A 16,251-nucleotide genomic window follows, 5' to 3' on the forward strand; every position below is an offset into this window, starting at 1 on the left:
AAAAAAAATTAAAATTATTTTGTTTCTTATTTCACGTATGAATTATACTGTAAATTATGTTCAACGCCAGTGAAAGTTATTAAGTGAATTAAAGCACAAAAAAAGCCTTTTGTTTGACGTAACTTGTTTTAAATGATGATTTTCTGAAAATAAACAAATTTTGAATACCTATTTCAAAGTAAATTATAGCATTTTTAATAGTACAGCTTTAACTTTTCAGAATTAAATCCAAAATTGTCTCAAAAATGACAATTTAGTCACGTTTTCAATTCAAGATCAACAATTTTCCGTTAAAATGTGTCTCAACTAAATTCAAATTTTTCGTTAAAAATGTGTCTCAGCTAAAATATTGTAAAAGCACCGAAATTTCTCTGTGAAGGCGGCTGATTAGATTTCAAACATAAACATGAACAATTTAATCAAAAATATCGTACTTAGGCAGAGTTTCTGGGGATATCCAATTGCCAGAACATTGTTCACAACACCAGCTACAAATGTTAAACAAAGTAAGCTAATATTAATACGTAAATTCAAGCAAAATTTAATAAGAAAATTTTCACATTTTTTTAGTCGAAGTTATCCAAGAAAAAGATGTAGTTACAGTAAGAGGTAAGACAGTGCAGTCAGGCAAAGAACAATTATTAGTTCCTCAAATAAAAGAATGTGCGAAAAACGGCGAGAGATTCTGTCCAGAATGTACCTTAGGACTTGATATAAAACATACAGACGTTCTGATCCTTTCACAGTACGTCCGACCTGATGGATGTATGTTACCTAGACGTGTCACTGGATTATGTAAAAGACAACAGAAGAAAATTGGAACAATGGTCACAATGGCTCATAAAGCTGGACTCATGGGAACTTTGAAACCATCAAATTGCAAAAAAGATCCAGAAAAGCGCTATGGATTTAAAAAATTCAACAAATATTTCTTTGAGGAAACGATAAAATTACCCAAATCAATCTGTAAATCAAGCTGAATAATCAATTAGTGTTAATAAATAGTCGATTGATTCGTGGATAAATATAAGTAGTAAAAATGGATGTTATATTTATTATTTTCATGTTACATGATGTATTTTTGGTACCGTCTTAATAATTTAGTTTCTGCGTCTCAACACTGGATTTGGATTGTACTCAACGACTACACTTTTACAAAGCATATCATAAATCAGTTGATTAAATTTATAGAAAAATAGCATGAAATATACTGGAAATAGCAACGTGACCATTAGGTTTTTAGCAAATGACCTCATCAATGCACGGAACTGCAATAAAGTTAGTTAATTAGAATTTAATGTGGTGATAAAGTTACAATTATACTTACAAATGTCAAATTTGTTGCTGGGAAGATTAATGCGCGAATGCCTTGACTGTAAAATAAGGAAAATTAGTGTTAATTAACACAGATACATGAATTCATGTGACGTGACATTAACACTACAATTTAAGAGTCGCTTGACATTCAACGATCATTTTTTGAAATACATCCAAGTTTGATGTATCTTGAATGTCATATGCCACATTGATGTCGTTTGAATGTCATATGTCACCTTTATGTCGCTTAAATGTCACACGTCACTTCAAATACTTACGAATGGTTGACTTGTTGTTCTAATGGAATGACAGCATCTGCATGAATGACTCTAATACCAAGCACCAATTTTCCAATGGTGGCACCAAAATTAACGTAAAAGACTGCCTCATATAGACACGAAATGAGCTTCGTGATGATTTCAAGAACAATAAATTCACTGCTTAGATTCAATAATTGTGAGTAGTCATCCTCAAGGAACTTCATATCTTTTATGTCAGCGATGTCTAAGTCTAATGTTATATTCACATCAAATAAATCAATCAAGACAACAAGGACGATAATTTTAATGACGAATAAAATGATGCAGTCAAGTACTTCTGATAGGAATCTTTTATATAGTGGACTAATAACTAAGTCATATCCTCCATTTATACGGATTAATTCTTCAGCTCTTGCGGGATCAAACCATCGAGTACTTCCAAGTAATCGCTGATTCGTATTTATTGGTCTCGGTATTGATTGATGATTTTGAGTACTTTCAGTTCCAGTGTTTAATGATTGATTAAGTAAAGGAAAATAAGTCATTGCCCGAAAAGCATTCTGTAGATTAACCCATTCTTGAAGGAGCTGTAAGATTAAATCAAGAAATACTATAATTAATTAATATGACATTGAAAATGATTTAACGTTACTGGAAGTTGCATTAGGTAAGAGAAATTGTAAAAATCGCTTTTATAATGCGACGATAAGCGACAATGCCCATGAACCGTGAAAAAGGCATAATATAATTAAATTTTCAAAACAAAACAAAAGGTACACATCAGAAAAAAACTTTACTTCAAAATATTTCTCCTTGGAAAGCTCTGTCTTCTTACTGTCCGGATTTTCCGGACTTTCCATATTCTTTTGTTCGTTTTCCATAGATTAATATGTTTGATTAATACCGAGAAACTAGATAAAATCGATAATTAATTTTTATGTTTTTTTATTTACTCGAATTTATTGTGACTTGTTTGAAATTCAAACGACCGTTAGAGCTAGTTTTACATTTTTGCGAATTCTGTCTTAATTAACAGTTGTTTATATGATCTAAATGATTTATATAATCAAGTGAGTTATAATTAGTGACTTTAAGTATTTTAGACATTACAACATTCTATAGTTTTTGAGTTATATTTTAAAACTAGACATACAGTCAGACAAACAATTTTGGACTTCGAAATGTAAATAACGAGTAAAGAAGACACTACTTATAATCCTTGATAGCGCATTTTCTCTGTACTTAATTTTGATAGAAAATATATTTAAACTCTTTGAAAAATAACGGCTGAAAAATATTTAAAAAATAACGGTCAAACAATATTTGAAAACTCTCTTCTAAAGGGGTGTTAAGCGACAAACAGACAAATTGCTTCTCAATCTAAAAATATGCTAAAAATGTAAACATTAGATTTGATAAAAATTAAAAAAAAAATTAAAATTAGTTAAAAACCATGGAAAAAGTACTGGAATTCACAAGTATTGGTAATGCAATCATATCTGAGCTTCTAAAGATATCACAGATCATTCCCAATGAGTTCCAAGTCAGTGATAACAAGAAATATGATGAGATTATTATGGATTTTAAGTAAGTTAAGAGTTCATTCACCTTACAGTTTAATTAAATTACTTATGACTGTTTTTTCTTCATGTAGATACTTTCGGATAATAGAATCACAGGAAAAGAAGATCGAAAACGACGAGAATCTTAGCGAACTGGATGAATTTATTCGCGAAAGTTATTCCCGGATCTTACTAAGATTCTATTTAGCATTTGAGAGTGTTTATGAGTATGGCATCAATCTGAATCATTTTATTAATGATTTGAATGAAGGAGCATACATCCAGACAACATTAGATTCAATCTTTCAAGATGAGGAAGGCCGTCAATTGATTTGTGAGTCTCTGTATCTTTATGCTGTTATGCTGATCATTCTGGATGTTTTTATACCTGGAGAAGTACGAGAGAGACTACTCATTGGATACTACAGATATCATTCACAAAATTCAGATTCATCAATTGACGATGTTTGCAAATTTTGCAGATCAACAAGCTATAATCCACAAAATACAGGAACTACAATCCATTTTCAGCCATCATGTTCAACAAGTGGATATCCTGAAAATTATTTCGCTCGTGTGCCTTTAGACGAAAACTTCGTCAGTAATGTGATTGAAACTTTAAAGTCAGAAGACATTTATCATCAAATGCAGAAATTTCCAGCACCAGAACACAGAACAATAGCACTGTCTACACAGTCATCAATGCTCTTTGCATGCCTTTATTTCCAACCCGATACTCTCATGAATCAACATTCAAGGATGAGGGAAATTTGTGATAAATTTTACTATAATAACTGGATCATATCAATTTATATGGGATTGACTGTGAATCTGTTTGATGCATGGGATGGATATAAAGCAGCTAAAACAGCACTCGTTAAGATCCTCGAGCCACAAATTCTAAAAGAGATAACAGTCAAGAATCAGCAGACAATGAAGCGAATGATTGAGTCAACTCGTGGCTTATTAAAGGAAGGAGTTCTGAAGGAAGAGTTCCTGCTTAAGAATTTAGAAAAGATCGTCAAAGTCATTCGAGAATGTAACTTTTCAGCACGATGGTGGATCCTTAACAGCTCGAATATTTTCACTAAAAAGTCAAAGCATATCTATGATTTAGTCAGGAACTCACAAAATTTAGTGTCCAAGATCAATATGACTTGATATTAAATATCAGTCAATTGGAACTGATTGTTAAGGAAATAGCAACAGATTTGCTTGAGAACAAAGAGGCTAAATGGAATAATTTTAAGGCAGATGCAATTGAAAAGTTATCGGAACTGAAAATGTTCTTTTCTGGTGAAGCTTCAACGTTCCTGAAAATTGAGAAGAATGAGAAGCTACAATCATGGTTTGTGGATATATCCAAAGAAATTGAATCACTTGATTTAAAGCAGAAACCAAGAATTGTCGAAAAGAAGCTTGTGCAGATGATTGAGGCATTCTCGGAAGTTCAGGAATATCACAACTTCTCGTCATATGCTCATGCTAAGCAGCGACTTGATGAGACCATTTCCTTACTCAACAGCATGATTTATTTGTTGAATATAAAGGACACAATTCTTGTGGATCTACAAGCTATTGGTGATTTCAGCTATGCTTGGTACTTGATTGAAGACTTTACTCCAATCATCCATGTCAGCCTGCAAAAGACACCAAATATTTTAATTAAATTAAGGACACTGTTCATCAAATTAGCTACAGCATTGGAAATTCCTTTAATGAGAATCAATCAGTTTGGCGGTGCTGAAGAATTTGTCAGCATTACGAGATATTACAGCAATGAGCTTGTCAAGTATGTCCGCAAAATTGTTCAGATTATTCCACATTCCATATTCAATTTACTGCGGTCAATTATTGAGCTACAAACAAATCATTTAAAGGAACTGCCAGAAAAGCTTGAAAAGGATAAAGTCAAGGAATTTGCGCAGTTGAGCATCCGTCAAAATATAGCCATGCTGACATTCAATATTTCAGTTTTTACGGACGGAATTATGGCGATGGAGAAGACACTCGTTGGTGTCATTGAATTGGACCCAAAACAGCTATTGGAAGATGGAATAAGGAAGGAATTGGTCAAGCATGTTGCGGAAGCGCTGAATGAAGTTCTTCAGTTTAATGAGAAGCAACAGAAGAACTCAAAGGAACTGCTGTTGGTCGAAAAGCTTAATAATCTTTCAAAAATCATTAAAGGACTTCGCAGTACATTTGAGTATGTCCAGGACTATCTGAACATCAGTGGATTATTGATCTGGAAGGAAGAGATTATGAGAATAATTAATTATAATGTTGAGCAGGAATGCAACACATTTAAAAAGAAGAAGCTTCAATTCAGCAAGTTCCAAAGTGATTCGATTCCAATTCCTAATTTTCCATCGCTTCCTAATGATCCGTCCTTAACATTTATTGGACGACTAGCTAGAGAAATTCTCAAAATTACAGACCCTAAAACTACAATTTATGTGGATCTGCTGACATCCTGGTACGACGTAAAAAGTCATCAAGAAATTGTGGATCAAAAATTCACAAATTTACTGTTTAATTCTGTTGATGTTCATGGACTTGTTGGAATCGATAAATTGTATTCATACATGATATCTGATGATCTTGAGAATATCCATAAAATGATGTTAAAGCAAGTATTAAAGGAAAAGCAGTGGACAGACTTTTTGCAGAAATTCAAGACTGATTTTGAAGTTAGAAAGTCAAATGTAAAGGACAAAAGTAAAGTTGAGAATCCATTCAAGCATTATCAGCCATACATAAATAAATGCAGTAAAGGACTTCCAAATATTCTTCCACAAATCTTATCAATGGGACAGAAAGCTATTTGGAGAAGTCACATTGCACATGAGTTGGTGACATCATCGAGGATTAATTGCAGAAATTTAGTGAATTCTTTAAGTGCCTTTAACGAGTAAGTCTGAATTTTGAGATGAGTGCTATCGGTCAAGAGAAATTAATTAGGCTAAACGAAAATTTAACGGTCAAAAAACATTTGAAAAATAACGACTTAAAAATATTCAAATCTTATAACCGTTTCGTTTTCAAAAATATTTTAACCGTTAATTAATTTTGACCGTTATTTTTTGGAACAAAAATTTACATTCCTTAATAATTATTAATTAATTCTTTTCCTACTCTTAACATCCAGTGCTCTGTTGTATGAATTGAAGTGCCATGAAATCGACAACAGTAAACCCAAACCAAGTGCAGATCTACTTCTAGAAGTCAACAAGCACCTAGAAATGGTCGGTCTATACAATCCTCTAGAAAAGGTTTACATCAAGATGACTAAAAACTCGAACGAATTCCTGAACTTTATTGTCATATTTGTGTTAACAAATTTAAATCGTCTTGTTTTTGGCAAGAATCTTCTCAAGTTCAACAAAACAAACAGCATAAATGCTTCAGCGATAATGAAGCACCGAAAGAATATAATTGACATTATACATAGCAACAGATATATTGACGGACATGTATTCCTACTTGGCTTAATTACACTTTTGAGACAATTTTATGAGAATAATTATTTAATAGATTTTATCGATTTATTTGGGACATGCTTATTTGAAATGCTAGAATTTAATTTGAGGTAATTTTATAGGATCAACTTTTAATTACACTATAATAATCTTTAATTACATTCAACAGTTCAAGGCACGAGCTATCGATGGAGATAATGAATGGTTTGGATTTGATTGAGACAATGCTGACGCTAACTGGACTTTCAAGAAGTACACTTGAAGACATCATTCCAAAGACTTTATTGGATCAAAGGGATTATCTGCTGACTGTTATACCGAATATCAATTGAAATGCTGTGGAGAATAAAGGCTGCATTGTTGGCTTTGATGCCTGGATCTAAGGGGTCTTCGATTTGAATAATTCTGTTCCTTTGAAATTTTGTTTTCAAAAAATTTGAATTCAAAATTTCCGTTACAAAAATTCAATTATTCAAACCGAGGACCCTTGAATGTTCACATGCAACAAGTGATCTTGTTGAGCATAAAATCATACATTTTAATCAAAAACTATGTTTTAATTTTAACTCAGTTTATTAAATATATTCAAATATATTTATATTTACCATCTGTTTTATAAAATGACAAAAAGAAATTTGTATCCTTTATAATTAACTAAGTTTTTATAGTAAAGAATAACAATATATTGCTTTGTTTAATAAAGAAGTAAAAAAAAGTCATGAATCATGATTCAAGAAACATTTGGAAGTTGTTTATAATAAAGACACAATGAAAGGTCAAGAAATTTAAAACTCAAATTTTTTTGTTTCTTAATTATTTTATGTAAACTTAACTATCATAAAAAGGTGAAAAAAATGTCTAGACTAAATGATTCAAATTAACAGACATAAGTAAAAAAAAATTAATTAATTAATCCGAATTTCCTTAACATTTTTCTCTTTTTACCAAGAACCAGTCGAGGAATACTTTTTGAATTTTTCTTGACATTCTGCACTTATCCATTGCTGTTGCAATATTTTCACTTCCTTCGATAAATGTTGATCGATAGACGAAAGAAACTCTTCCGTTAAAATATTCTTTGTTGACTCCAATGCCTGTTTTAATGAAATAAAAAGAGAGAAAAAAGGTTGAGATATCAAAATAATCGACTTCGCAACATAAACAAAAGTATTATAGGTCCGGTAATAATTTTTATATGTTGCTTATAAAATGAGTAAACTATTGAATCACTTTGGTTTTCAACGTTTTAATAAAATTCAAATTTTTTAACGGTTTTGTAAAAATCAAAAATTATTATCGGTTTTGTAAAATTCAAATTTTCAACGGTTTTGTAAAATTCAAAATTTTTATCGGTTTTGTAGGATTCAAATTTTTTGCATAATTTTCAAAATTCAAAAAGCCGTTAACTTTCTTTAATCAAATTCCCATTAAGCTGCGCATAAGCCATCATAATCATAAGACAACTTTCCAACATTTCTGCAGTTAAAGCATGTTCGACAACGTATATATACACAAAAACATTTAAAAATAGAAAGAAAAATATTCATTTTTTTCATGAGAGAAGTGAGAAAAATTTTCAGCTATTAGAAAAAGTAATTTTCACGTCTTGAGAACACTTTATTTTCGAAATCAGTCGTCGAGTGTCATATTTAAATTAGTTCCTTTAAAAAATAATGGGAAATTTAAAATATTTAATATTTCTAATATTTTTTTGCAATATTGTTTGTGGACATGAATTAAAAGAAAAGTCAGACAACGGATCTGTGAAGATTTGTGGACAATTTGATGTTTGCAACATAGTTTATAAGCCATATTTTGCAAATAATGTTGTCGAAACTTTATGTAAATGTCCTGAAGGTGGATATTGTTCTCCCACGTACGATAATGACAACAGAAGTTTACCAATAAATCCAAGAACGCAAATGAAGTTTTGTGAACCAGTCCATGAACTGATCAGTAAATTACCAGAATGTGAAGTTGGTGGAAAAGCACTCGAAATTACAAAATTCTATTACATCAATCAAATTAAAAATATATCAACAAAATTACTATGTGGATGTGATAAGAATCCTGTCTATTGGAGACATCATTCACGTGAAGGACAAGCAGTTCCAGAAAATGAGAAATTATTTAAAGCATTCGATTACTTTGAATGTTCAGATTTAAGGCAATGCAATACAGATGAATTTTGTGGACTAGCTAGAAGTGATTATGGCTTTATATTTCAAAGATGTACGTGTAATTATACAGACGATTGTCGATATTATGTCGAGGAAACGGATATGGAGGAAAATATTGAGGAATTATTTTATAATGATCTATTTTATAAGGCACACTGTTTAAGGAAGGAGACAGCAGTTGATTGGTAGTATTAGACACTTACTTGACTTGATAGTGTTGACATTTTCATACAAATCTCTTTTGCATTACTTTCCATATTATTAGGAACAATTTTTGATACTAATCCATAGTTTAATGCTGATGTAACATTCAATATTTCATTCATATAGAAAAGTTCGGTTATCTAAACAAATAAAAAAAAATAGATTTTATCAATATAAAGCACGTCTAATTTTATGTTTAAACACTCACGATATTGGCATTGATTTTATTACTAGCTTGTAATATTGAAATTCCTTCCACATTTGAACCAATCATTCCATGAGGTAATGAAAACTTTGTTGACGATTCAGCAACAACTACATCGAATAGTGGAAGCATAGATACAGCGATACCCGACACCGTTCCTTTCAGTCCACACACAATTATTTTTGGAAATGCTGCCAAGAATATGAAAAAGTTTCTGAAAAAGAAAAAAAAAAAGTTTTGTAATTGAACGGTTTTTTGAGATTTGAAAAATTAACGTCTTTCAAAAATTTAAATTTTGATTTTTTGACAAAATCATGAATTTTTAAATTTGAAAAATACGTTAAAAATTTGTAATTCTATAAAACTTACTTGACTGCAGTGACTAAATCGCTAGCCGCTTGTTTCCTTTTATCGATAGTATTCTGAATGAGCGTTGAATAATCCAGTCCATGTGAAAAGTCCTCACTTGCAGTAATTAAAACAATTTTACAGCTCTCATCTGTTTCCAAATGACCTAAAAGTGTCTTAATCTCGCCCAGCAAAGTGATCGTAAGCGGGTTAGCAGTCAAGATGATTTGAGTTACAGCATCTTCCTTGATTATTTTAAATTCTTTCTCAGTTCCATTTGACCGTCGTTCACTTATACGCTGTTTTGCTGGTGGAGATTCCTTTTCTTGACTATTATTATTATTGGCAGCAGCAGTACGTTTCTTTCCTTTTGGTGTCTTTTCTGTCGTCGCTTTTCCTTTACCGAGTTTCGTCGACAGTGTATTTCTGAGTTCCTCAACAAGACCACCGACACAACTTTTCAAATCCTTTTGTATTTCAGGTGATTTTTCTTGAGGTTTTGTAAATTTAAAGCCATTCCGTTCTTCCTTAAATTTACCAGTGTCCTCTGCATCCAAACTTAATCTTCTTGGACTAGTTGGTGCTGAACTTGAATAGGATGAGTTTGAATGACGACGAATAATCATTGCATCATCACATGTTGTCTGTGCGTTTCGAACAAAGTCCCATGAATCGTCAACTTTCCGTTTTCGTCCAGCAGCTGGAGTCTTTTGAGCTTTTGTGACAATTACGGTCTTTTCAGTCTTTTCGGGTGTTCCTTTCTTCTCTGACGAGCTGTCACTTTCGGATTTACTTGGCGTTAAGTCACGTTTAATTCTCTGTGGTCGTACTGGAGTTACTTTTGCTTCTGGCGGTGACGTTGATTGCTTCATTATCGTCTGTTTTATAGTCTTTGCTTTAGCCATTAATTTTGTCTTTTCTTCGGACTTGTCAATCATTGATTTTTGATCAACATTTACTTCAATTTCAGGCACATCCCGATTATTATTTTGTCGTTCTAAACTGTAAATCATATTGACGGCTCCTTCATCCTGGAATAGCTTGTCAATTTCTGATTTCTTTTTACCCTTCCTTCCAGGTGTTTGTTGTTGTTGCTGCTGTTGCTGTTGTTGTTGCTCTTTTTGATCAGCAACAGCTGTAGCATTTTTAATCAGCGATTCTTTTGTGAGCTTCTTAATAGTTATCGTGGATGGTAGATTAATTGGCAATTTATTTGGTGTTGGCTTTTTCTCAATCACTGGCGGTGTTGGAGATTGAGATGTAGAAGCAACAGATGGATCCCAAATGGTCTTTTTCTTAATGACACGTTTTGGTTCCTCTGCAGGCAATTTAGGAGCATTAACATTTAGAATTTTTGGGGCGATATTTTTAGGAGCATTTTTGTTGAGGATTTTTGGTTCATTTTTGAAAACTGGAAGTTGTACCATTTTTGGTGACGACTTGATCTGTGTCGGTGACTTAATTTCTTCAGATGATTCATTAAGTATCGTCATATTTAGAATTTTAATTTTTGGCTCGCCATCTCCTTCCTCAACATTCTCTAATTCCAATATTACTTCCTCGCCTTTATCATCATCATTCCAATCCATCGCTAATGACTGGACTAGCGATTGTTTCTGTGTTGGGGTTGAAGTTGCAGAATGAGGCAATTGCTTCAACTTTCTGTTCTTCCTTGTTGGCATGCTTGCAATTTGTCTCATTGCAATTTCCCTTTCAAGTAATTTCTGTTTAGTCGATTGCATCTTTTCATCTTCTGTAGATATGATTTCATAGCTGGTCGTTTGCTCGTCCTTATTATCTTTTACTACAAACATTCCATTTTCACCAATAACTTCAATTATTTGACCGACTTCTTCATGCTGATCGTCTTTTCCTTCTAAAATGTCAATCAATTGCTGTTCATCTAATTGACTGGATTGACTGTTATCCTTTGATGATGCTGCTGATGTATTAATTTCTGATAAAATTAACTCTTGTGGAATTTCAATTGATCCTATATCATAACTTGTACTTTTCTTAATTACAGAATGCTGTGTTTCTGATTTTACAATCTTTTTACGAATTTCATCTTCCAGTTCCTCTTTTGATATGATAGCGCTACTTAAATTAGGCATAGTAGGCTTCCCATCATACAAAATCTCTGGAAAAGTGTCTTGTTTTGCAGCAGTTACAGGCTTTGGAGGAACTACTTCTAATTCCTTTGCTGTATCAACGATTATTGAAGTATTTTCACTATCTGATGTGACTGGAGATGTCTTCTTATTACGTTTCTTAGTCAAATTATCTAATTGTTTACGTGCAATCATGGATTTTTCTGTTTGATCTGCTGGAATCTCTAATGATGTTGTTACTTTCTTAGGGACTGATTCTATTATTTTAATCTGTTCCTTTTCATCAACATTTCCAATTGCAGACACTTCAATCGATACGCTTTCCATTATTTTATCTAAAAAAACATTTAAGAAATATTTTAATGAAATTAAAGTAGGCAATAAATTATTTTTATCAGTTTTACCTTTAAAATCCTTCGTTAAATGAATTAAACTACTTTACAATCGTCTCCGTTATTTCCTTTATTATAATTAACAAAAAATAGTGCTTTAAAAGCACTTAAAGGCCATGTAATTAATAAAATATAGCTGCAAAACTACAAATTATATTTTTAAATCCAATATTTACTCTCGAGAATTTTTTGATCGATTTGAATTTCAAATGGCGGTTAAAACAATATTCGAATAAATTTTCTTGAAATCTCATTAATTAAAGCATAACAACTTATCTGAATATAACAAAATGAAAAATGTTAGAGTTTAACATAAGCTCATCAAAACATTGAAGCTGTAAAATTCGCCAATTAAGAGAAATCGATGAGGAAACTTCTGTTGTGGAATTTCTATTTAAATTTTTGAAAACCGTTAAAGTTAAGTTCGAAAATTCGGAATAATTAGAACCGTTCAATAGTCGTCAAGTAAGAGAGTGTGCCACAATTCGGTCTTTCTCATTTCTGCCTTCAAGCTGTTCACACCTATTATTTAATATTAGACATTAGTCAATATAGTTTAATTAAATTAACAATGAAAATCAGCTAAGAGAAGCTGCCATATAATGGAAGATGAATTTGTGAATAATTTAGTTGTAAAAGAGCTACCAGAATTGAGTGCTGAAATGAAGGACATGCTTGAAAAGCAAAATTCACGCATTGTTTCTGATTTTAAGGCTCAAAAACTGGAAAAAGATGCTCAAAAGAATTGGGATCTGTTTTACAAACGTAATGAGACAAGATTCTTTAAAGACCGGTAAGTTAATTTAATTAAAATAATGAAAAATTGCTAAAAACATGCTTTCTAATTCTTAGGTTATGGACAGTTCGTGAATTCAAAGAACTTGCTGGATCTTCTGAAAGCAATGATGAACAAAATAAAGTCTTACTGGAAGTTGGATGCGGCGTTGGAAATATGGTATTTCCATTAATTGAAGAGAAACACAATAGCTACTTTATTTATGCCTGTGATTTCTCTCAACGTGCTGTAGACTTTGTCAAAAAGAACGAACTGTATGATGAGACAAAAATCAAAGCATTTCAATGCGACATAACATCAGAGACCATTTTTGAAACCATTAAGGAAGAATCTGTAGACATAATTACAATGATATTTGTATTGTCAGCTATTCATCCAGAAAAGTTTAAAGTTGTTGCTGGAAATCTGTTCAGACTGTTGAAGAAAGGAGGAATCTTGATGTTTCGTGACTATGGACTTTATGACATGGCACAACTTCGATTCAAATCAGGCAACAAAATTGCTGAGAACTTTTATGTTCGACAAGATGGCACTAGATCTTACTTCTTTTCACTGGATGAGGCCAAAAGCATATTTGAATCTGTTGGCTTTGAGGTTGAACAAAACAATTTCATCCAGCGAAGAACAATTAACAAAAGGAAGACGTTGATGTCAAGCGATGGTTCATTCAAGGAAAATACATCAAGCCATGAAGTTGCTTACTGGATCTAAATGGAAAAAGGTAAGATATACAATTTATGTAGCGTTGGATATGGCAAATATGATGAATGTTCTTAGTTCTGAATTAATTTGAAGAATCTATAAGAACGGCCAGCTGAAGATTTGCTTTAAAACCTAAAAATTTATTGGATATCCCAACAATTTCTAATTTGGTTATTTTTATCATTTATAGGTTAATTGGTCGTATCCAAAAATGAGCTAATATCTGCATCATAAATAAGGTAATTATAAATATTCTAATCTATAACAAGCATTACTTCCAATGATGATTACTTTACTCATACATAAAAACAATGGTGACGTCTTAAGATTAATAATAAAGCCAAAAAGGATGCTGACAGCTTCAAAACCTAACAAATTTGTGGATATCCGTACAATTTCTAACCAAGTCTTTTTATTTATCCTTTATAGATTGCTGATCATATGCAAAATTGAGCCTATCGGAGCTACAGTTAGCTAATTCAGCTAACTGGATCATAAATCAGGTAATTATTAATAATAAGCATAGCTTTCTATGATGATTACTTTACTCATACATATAAAACTATGGTGACGTCTTAAGATTAACAATAAAGCCAAAAAGGATGCTGACAAAAGTGATCTATCTGTTACAATTTTCATAATCTTTATATTTTCCAATTAACACATCTGATTATGAACCGGCTGACAGCTCTTAAGAACTTATGTACAAATTATAATATTGCCAAATCTTAAGGATGCTTGATGAATTCAAAACGTATAATTTCTTAGCATTCTGAACAATATTTTAATTACCATACATCGTCGTGACTTAAAGCCTTTAAATGATTTTAATTGTTCCATGTTTTCTACTTACAGAATATTGTTCCAGTGGACAGCATCTAGCAGTCTATCCTGTGATTATGAGCAATTTTCATTAATCTTTACTATTTTCCAATTACAGAATCACATCTGATTACATGAACCGGCTTACAGCTCGTCAAAATTGCATCACGTAACTGCAAGGTATGTACAATTTAATTTAATTATAATATTGTGAATCTAAATCTTATAATGATGAACTCTATACGCTTGCTTGTATGAATTCCTTTATGATTTTAACGTATAATTTCTTATGCCAAAAGGATTCTGAACAATATTTTAATTACCATACATCGTCGTGACTTAAAGCCTTTAAATGATTTTAATTGTTCCATGTTTTCTACTTACAGAACGTAAAGTTTGCATGCTTATGGCTTAATGCCATGACATCAATGGATATGCACAATATCAAGGTAATAATAATTAATTATTTAAATTTAATGCTATAAAGTGATGATCAGCATAGTTCAGATGATTTAATAATGATTTCATTTAAAGCATCTTGTCTTTCGCTCCTATCTGAATTACCTACTTTATTGCTATTTATAGACATTTTTTAAATTATTTGATTAGGATTTAATGGATGTCTTTATTGATAATTTCAGACAGTTTTGTGTAGCTATGCCTGCTTTTAGATGAACGTTTACAAGCTGATATTCTCGGTAAGTCTGGATTTGAATAATCCATTTAAAATATATATTCCTAGAATGATGATGCATAGTTCATCTGATTAACCATGATCATATAATAGCAACTATGTAAATTAAGTGTCTTTCGCTCCTATCTGAAGTTTAACCTTTTAAATAAATAAGACCTACAGTTAACTTACAGTGTACTAATGAGAATTTATTATACTTTATAGGAACAAGGATGACTACCGAGTTTCTAGAGAAATGACATCGCTTAAATTGATCTATAAGGTACGTACTACTCTAAATACTGTCTTAATTACTCATTTTACTATGATGAATAGCTCTTATGAGCTCCCTCTTCAGAAACCGAACCCTAAAATTATAAAAACAACCATGTTGATTACTCTAACTGATATTGTCCATTCCTTTATACTTTTAAAGAATTTATAGAACAATTTGATTAAAAACGTGATCTTTTGGCTTTCATTCCAGGCTTATCAACTCAACAATGATAATTTTTCACACTTAAGATGTTACTTTTATAAAGAAATTTAAATAAAATGTCAAGAATATCAAGAAAGAAATGAATACGTGTTTTATATTCAGTTTCAGGTGATCACATTCCATTCCATAAACAGCTGTAAAAATACCGTAATGATAAGACGCATTTTTTGGTGACTGACTCAAGGTTTGACCTATAAATTAGACATTCCAGAAACTAGGTGTAAGATCTGTGTTTACAGTCAGTCATCATCAGTCATGAATTCCAAATGACAAGATAACAGCGACCGACGAAAGCGCATTTCCATGTACAGAATTGAAAGTTATTAAAAGTATTACATCGTGTTATATCTATTGACTTCAGCGCATTTTTGACAGCGATCAGTATTTGATTTCACTGATATTTCATATGAGTTCTGAACCTATACTTATTTCAAATGGCTTCATGCAATTAATTAATGAATGTTATAAAATATTGCCATTTAACGGTTTTTAGAAATTCAAATGATTTTTCCGCTTTTCTTACAAACCCCTTGGAAAATTTCCCCTCGTTAAGAATTCGAATTTTCAAAATCCGTTAAATCATAAAATACAATTTTAATGCAATTTCAAACCCCATGCCTGCACATTTGATTTCATAACTAACTCACAATGTTAAGTGCACATAAACTTATGTGGCTGATATGTCGAAGTGGGTGAGA

General features: G+C 31.7%; 6 protein-coding genes, 1 long non-coding RNA gene and 2 other non-coding genes across 9 annotated transcripts; 7 read left to right on the forward strand and 2 right to left on the reverse strand.

Moving 5' to 3' along the window:
* Nucleotides 1-406: 406 nt before the first annotated feature.
* On the forward strand, nucleotides 407-980 carry mRpS18A (mitochondrial ribosomal protein S18A). The gene is made up of 2 exons (XM_070637656.1): nucleotides 407-506; nucleotides 571-980. Exons 1-2 carry the CDS (start codon nucleotides 407-409, stop codon nucleotides 978-980), a joined length of 510 nt encoding a protein of 169 aa, XP_070493757.1.
* A 33-nt stretch (nucleotides 981-1,013) lies between these two features.
* On the reverse strand, nucleotides 1,014-2,544 carry LOC139088585 (protein FAM8A1). Its single transcript, XM_070637857.1, has 4 exons — nucleotides 2,375-2,544; nucleotides 1,596-2,164; nucleotides 1,328-1,373; nucleotides 1,014-1,268 (listed from the first exon to the last, which is right to left on the reverse strand). Exons 1-4 carry the CDS (start codon nucleotides 2,456-2,458, stop codon nucleotides 1,101-1,103), a joined length of 867 nt encoding a protein of 288 aa, XP_070493958.1. The 5' UTR covers nucleotides 2,459-2,544; the 3' UTR covers nucleotides 1,014-1,100.
* A 438-nt stretch (nucleotides 2,545-2,982) lies between these two features.
* On the forward strand, nucleotides 2,983-6,985 carry Strump (WASH complex subunit strump). The gene is given in 5 exon segments (XM_070638540.1): nucleotides 2,983-3,164; nucleotides 3,232-4,265; nucleotides 4,268-6,053; nucleotides 6,291-6,731; nucleotides 6,791-6,985. Coding segments are annotated over 5 exon segments (3,558 nt in total). The 5' UTR covers nucleotides 2,983-3,030; the 3' UTR covers nucleotides 6,954-6,985.
* Nucleotides 6,986-7,239: 254 nt separating this feature from the next.
* Nucleotides 7,240-12,225, reverse strand: HIPP1 (HP1 and insulator partner protein 1). The gene is made up of 5 exons (XM_070638570.1): nucleotides 12,074-12,225; nucleotides 9,580-12,004; nucleotides 9,214-9,424; nucleotides 9,005-9,145; nucleotides 7,240-7,715 (listed from the first exon to the last, which is right to left on the reverse strand). Exons 2-5 carry the CDS (start codon nucleotides 11,994-11,996, stop codon nucleotides 7,563-7,565), a joined length of 2,922 nt encoding a protein of 973 aa, XP_070494671.1. The 5' UTR covers nucleotides 11,997-12,004; nucleotides 12,074-12,225; the 3' UTR covers nucleotides 7,240-7,562.
* Nucleotides 8,228-9,183, forward strand: LOC139089217 (U-scoloptoxin(11)-Sm5a-like). Its single transcript, XM_070638690.1, has one exon. It carries the CDS (start codon nucleotides 8,295-8,297, stop codon nucleotides 8,988-8,990), a length of 696 nt encoding a protein of 231 aa, XP_070494791.1. The 5' UTR covers nucleotides 8,228-8,294; the 3' UTR covers nucleotides 8,991-9,183.
* Nucleotides 12,226-12,535: 310 nt separating the features above from the next.
* Nucleotides 12,536-13,549, forward strand: LOC139089209 (tRNA N(3)-cytidine methyltransferase METTL6). Its single transcript, XM_070638678.1, is given in 3 exon segments — nucleotides 12,536-12,854; nucleotides 12,914-13,488; nucleotides 13,491-13,549. Coding segments are annotated over 3 exon segments (825 nt in total). The 5' UTR covers nucleotides 12,536-12,663.
* A 437-nt stretch (nucleotides 13,550-13,986) lies between these two features.
* LOC139089236 (uncharacterized) lies at nucleotides 13,987-15,633 on the forward strand. Its single transcript, XR_011544279.1, has 5 exons — nucleotides 13,987-14,062; nucleotides 14,500-14,830; nucleotides 15,023-15,079; nucleotides 15,280-15,337; nucleotides 15,542-15,633. It is a non-coding gene; the product is annotated as an uncharacterized lncRNA (long non-coding RNA).
* LOC139089259 (small nucleolar RNA snR60/Z15/Z230/Z193/J17) lies at nucleotides 14,857-14,948 on the forward strand. Its single transcript, XR_011544282.1, has one exon. It is a non-coding gene; the product is annotated as a small nucleolar RNA snR60/Z15/Z230/Z193/J17 (small nucleolar RNA).
* LOC139089265 (small nucleolar RNA snR60/Z15/Z230/Z193/J17) lies at nucleotides 15,116-15,211 on the forward strand. Its single transcript, XR_011544283.1, has one exon. It is a non-coding gene; the product is annotated as a small nucleolar RNA snR60/Z15/Z230/Z193/J17 (small nucleolar RNA).
* Nucleotides 15,634-16,251: the final 618 nt, after the last annotated feature.

The sequence above is a fragment of the Chironomus tepperi genome, unplaced genomic scaffold, assembly GCF_022539635.2.
Source record: "Chironomus tepperi strain 1889 unplaced genomic scaffold, CSIRO-AGI_Ctep_v1 contig_12, whole genome shotgun sequence".
Classification (NCBI taxonomy): domain Eukaryota; kingdom Metazoa; phylum Arthropoda; class Insecta; order Diptera; family Chironomidae; genus Chironomus; species Chironomus tepperi.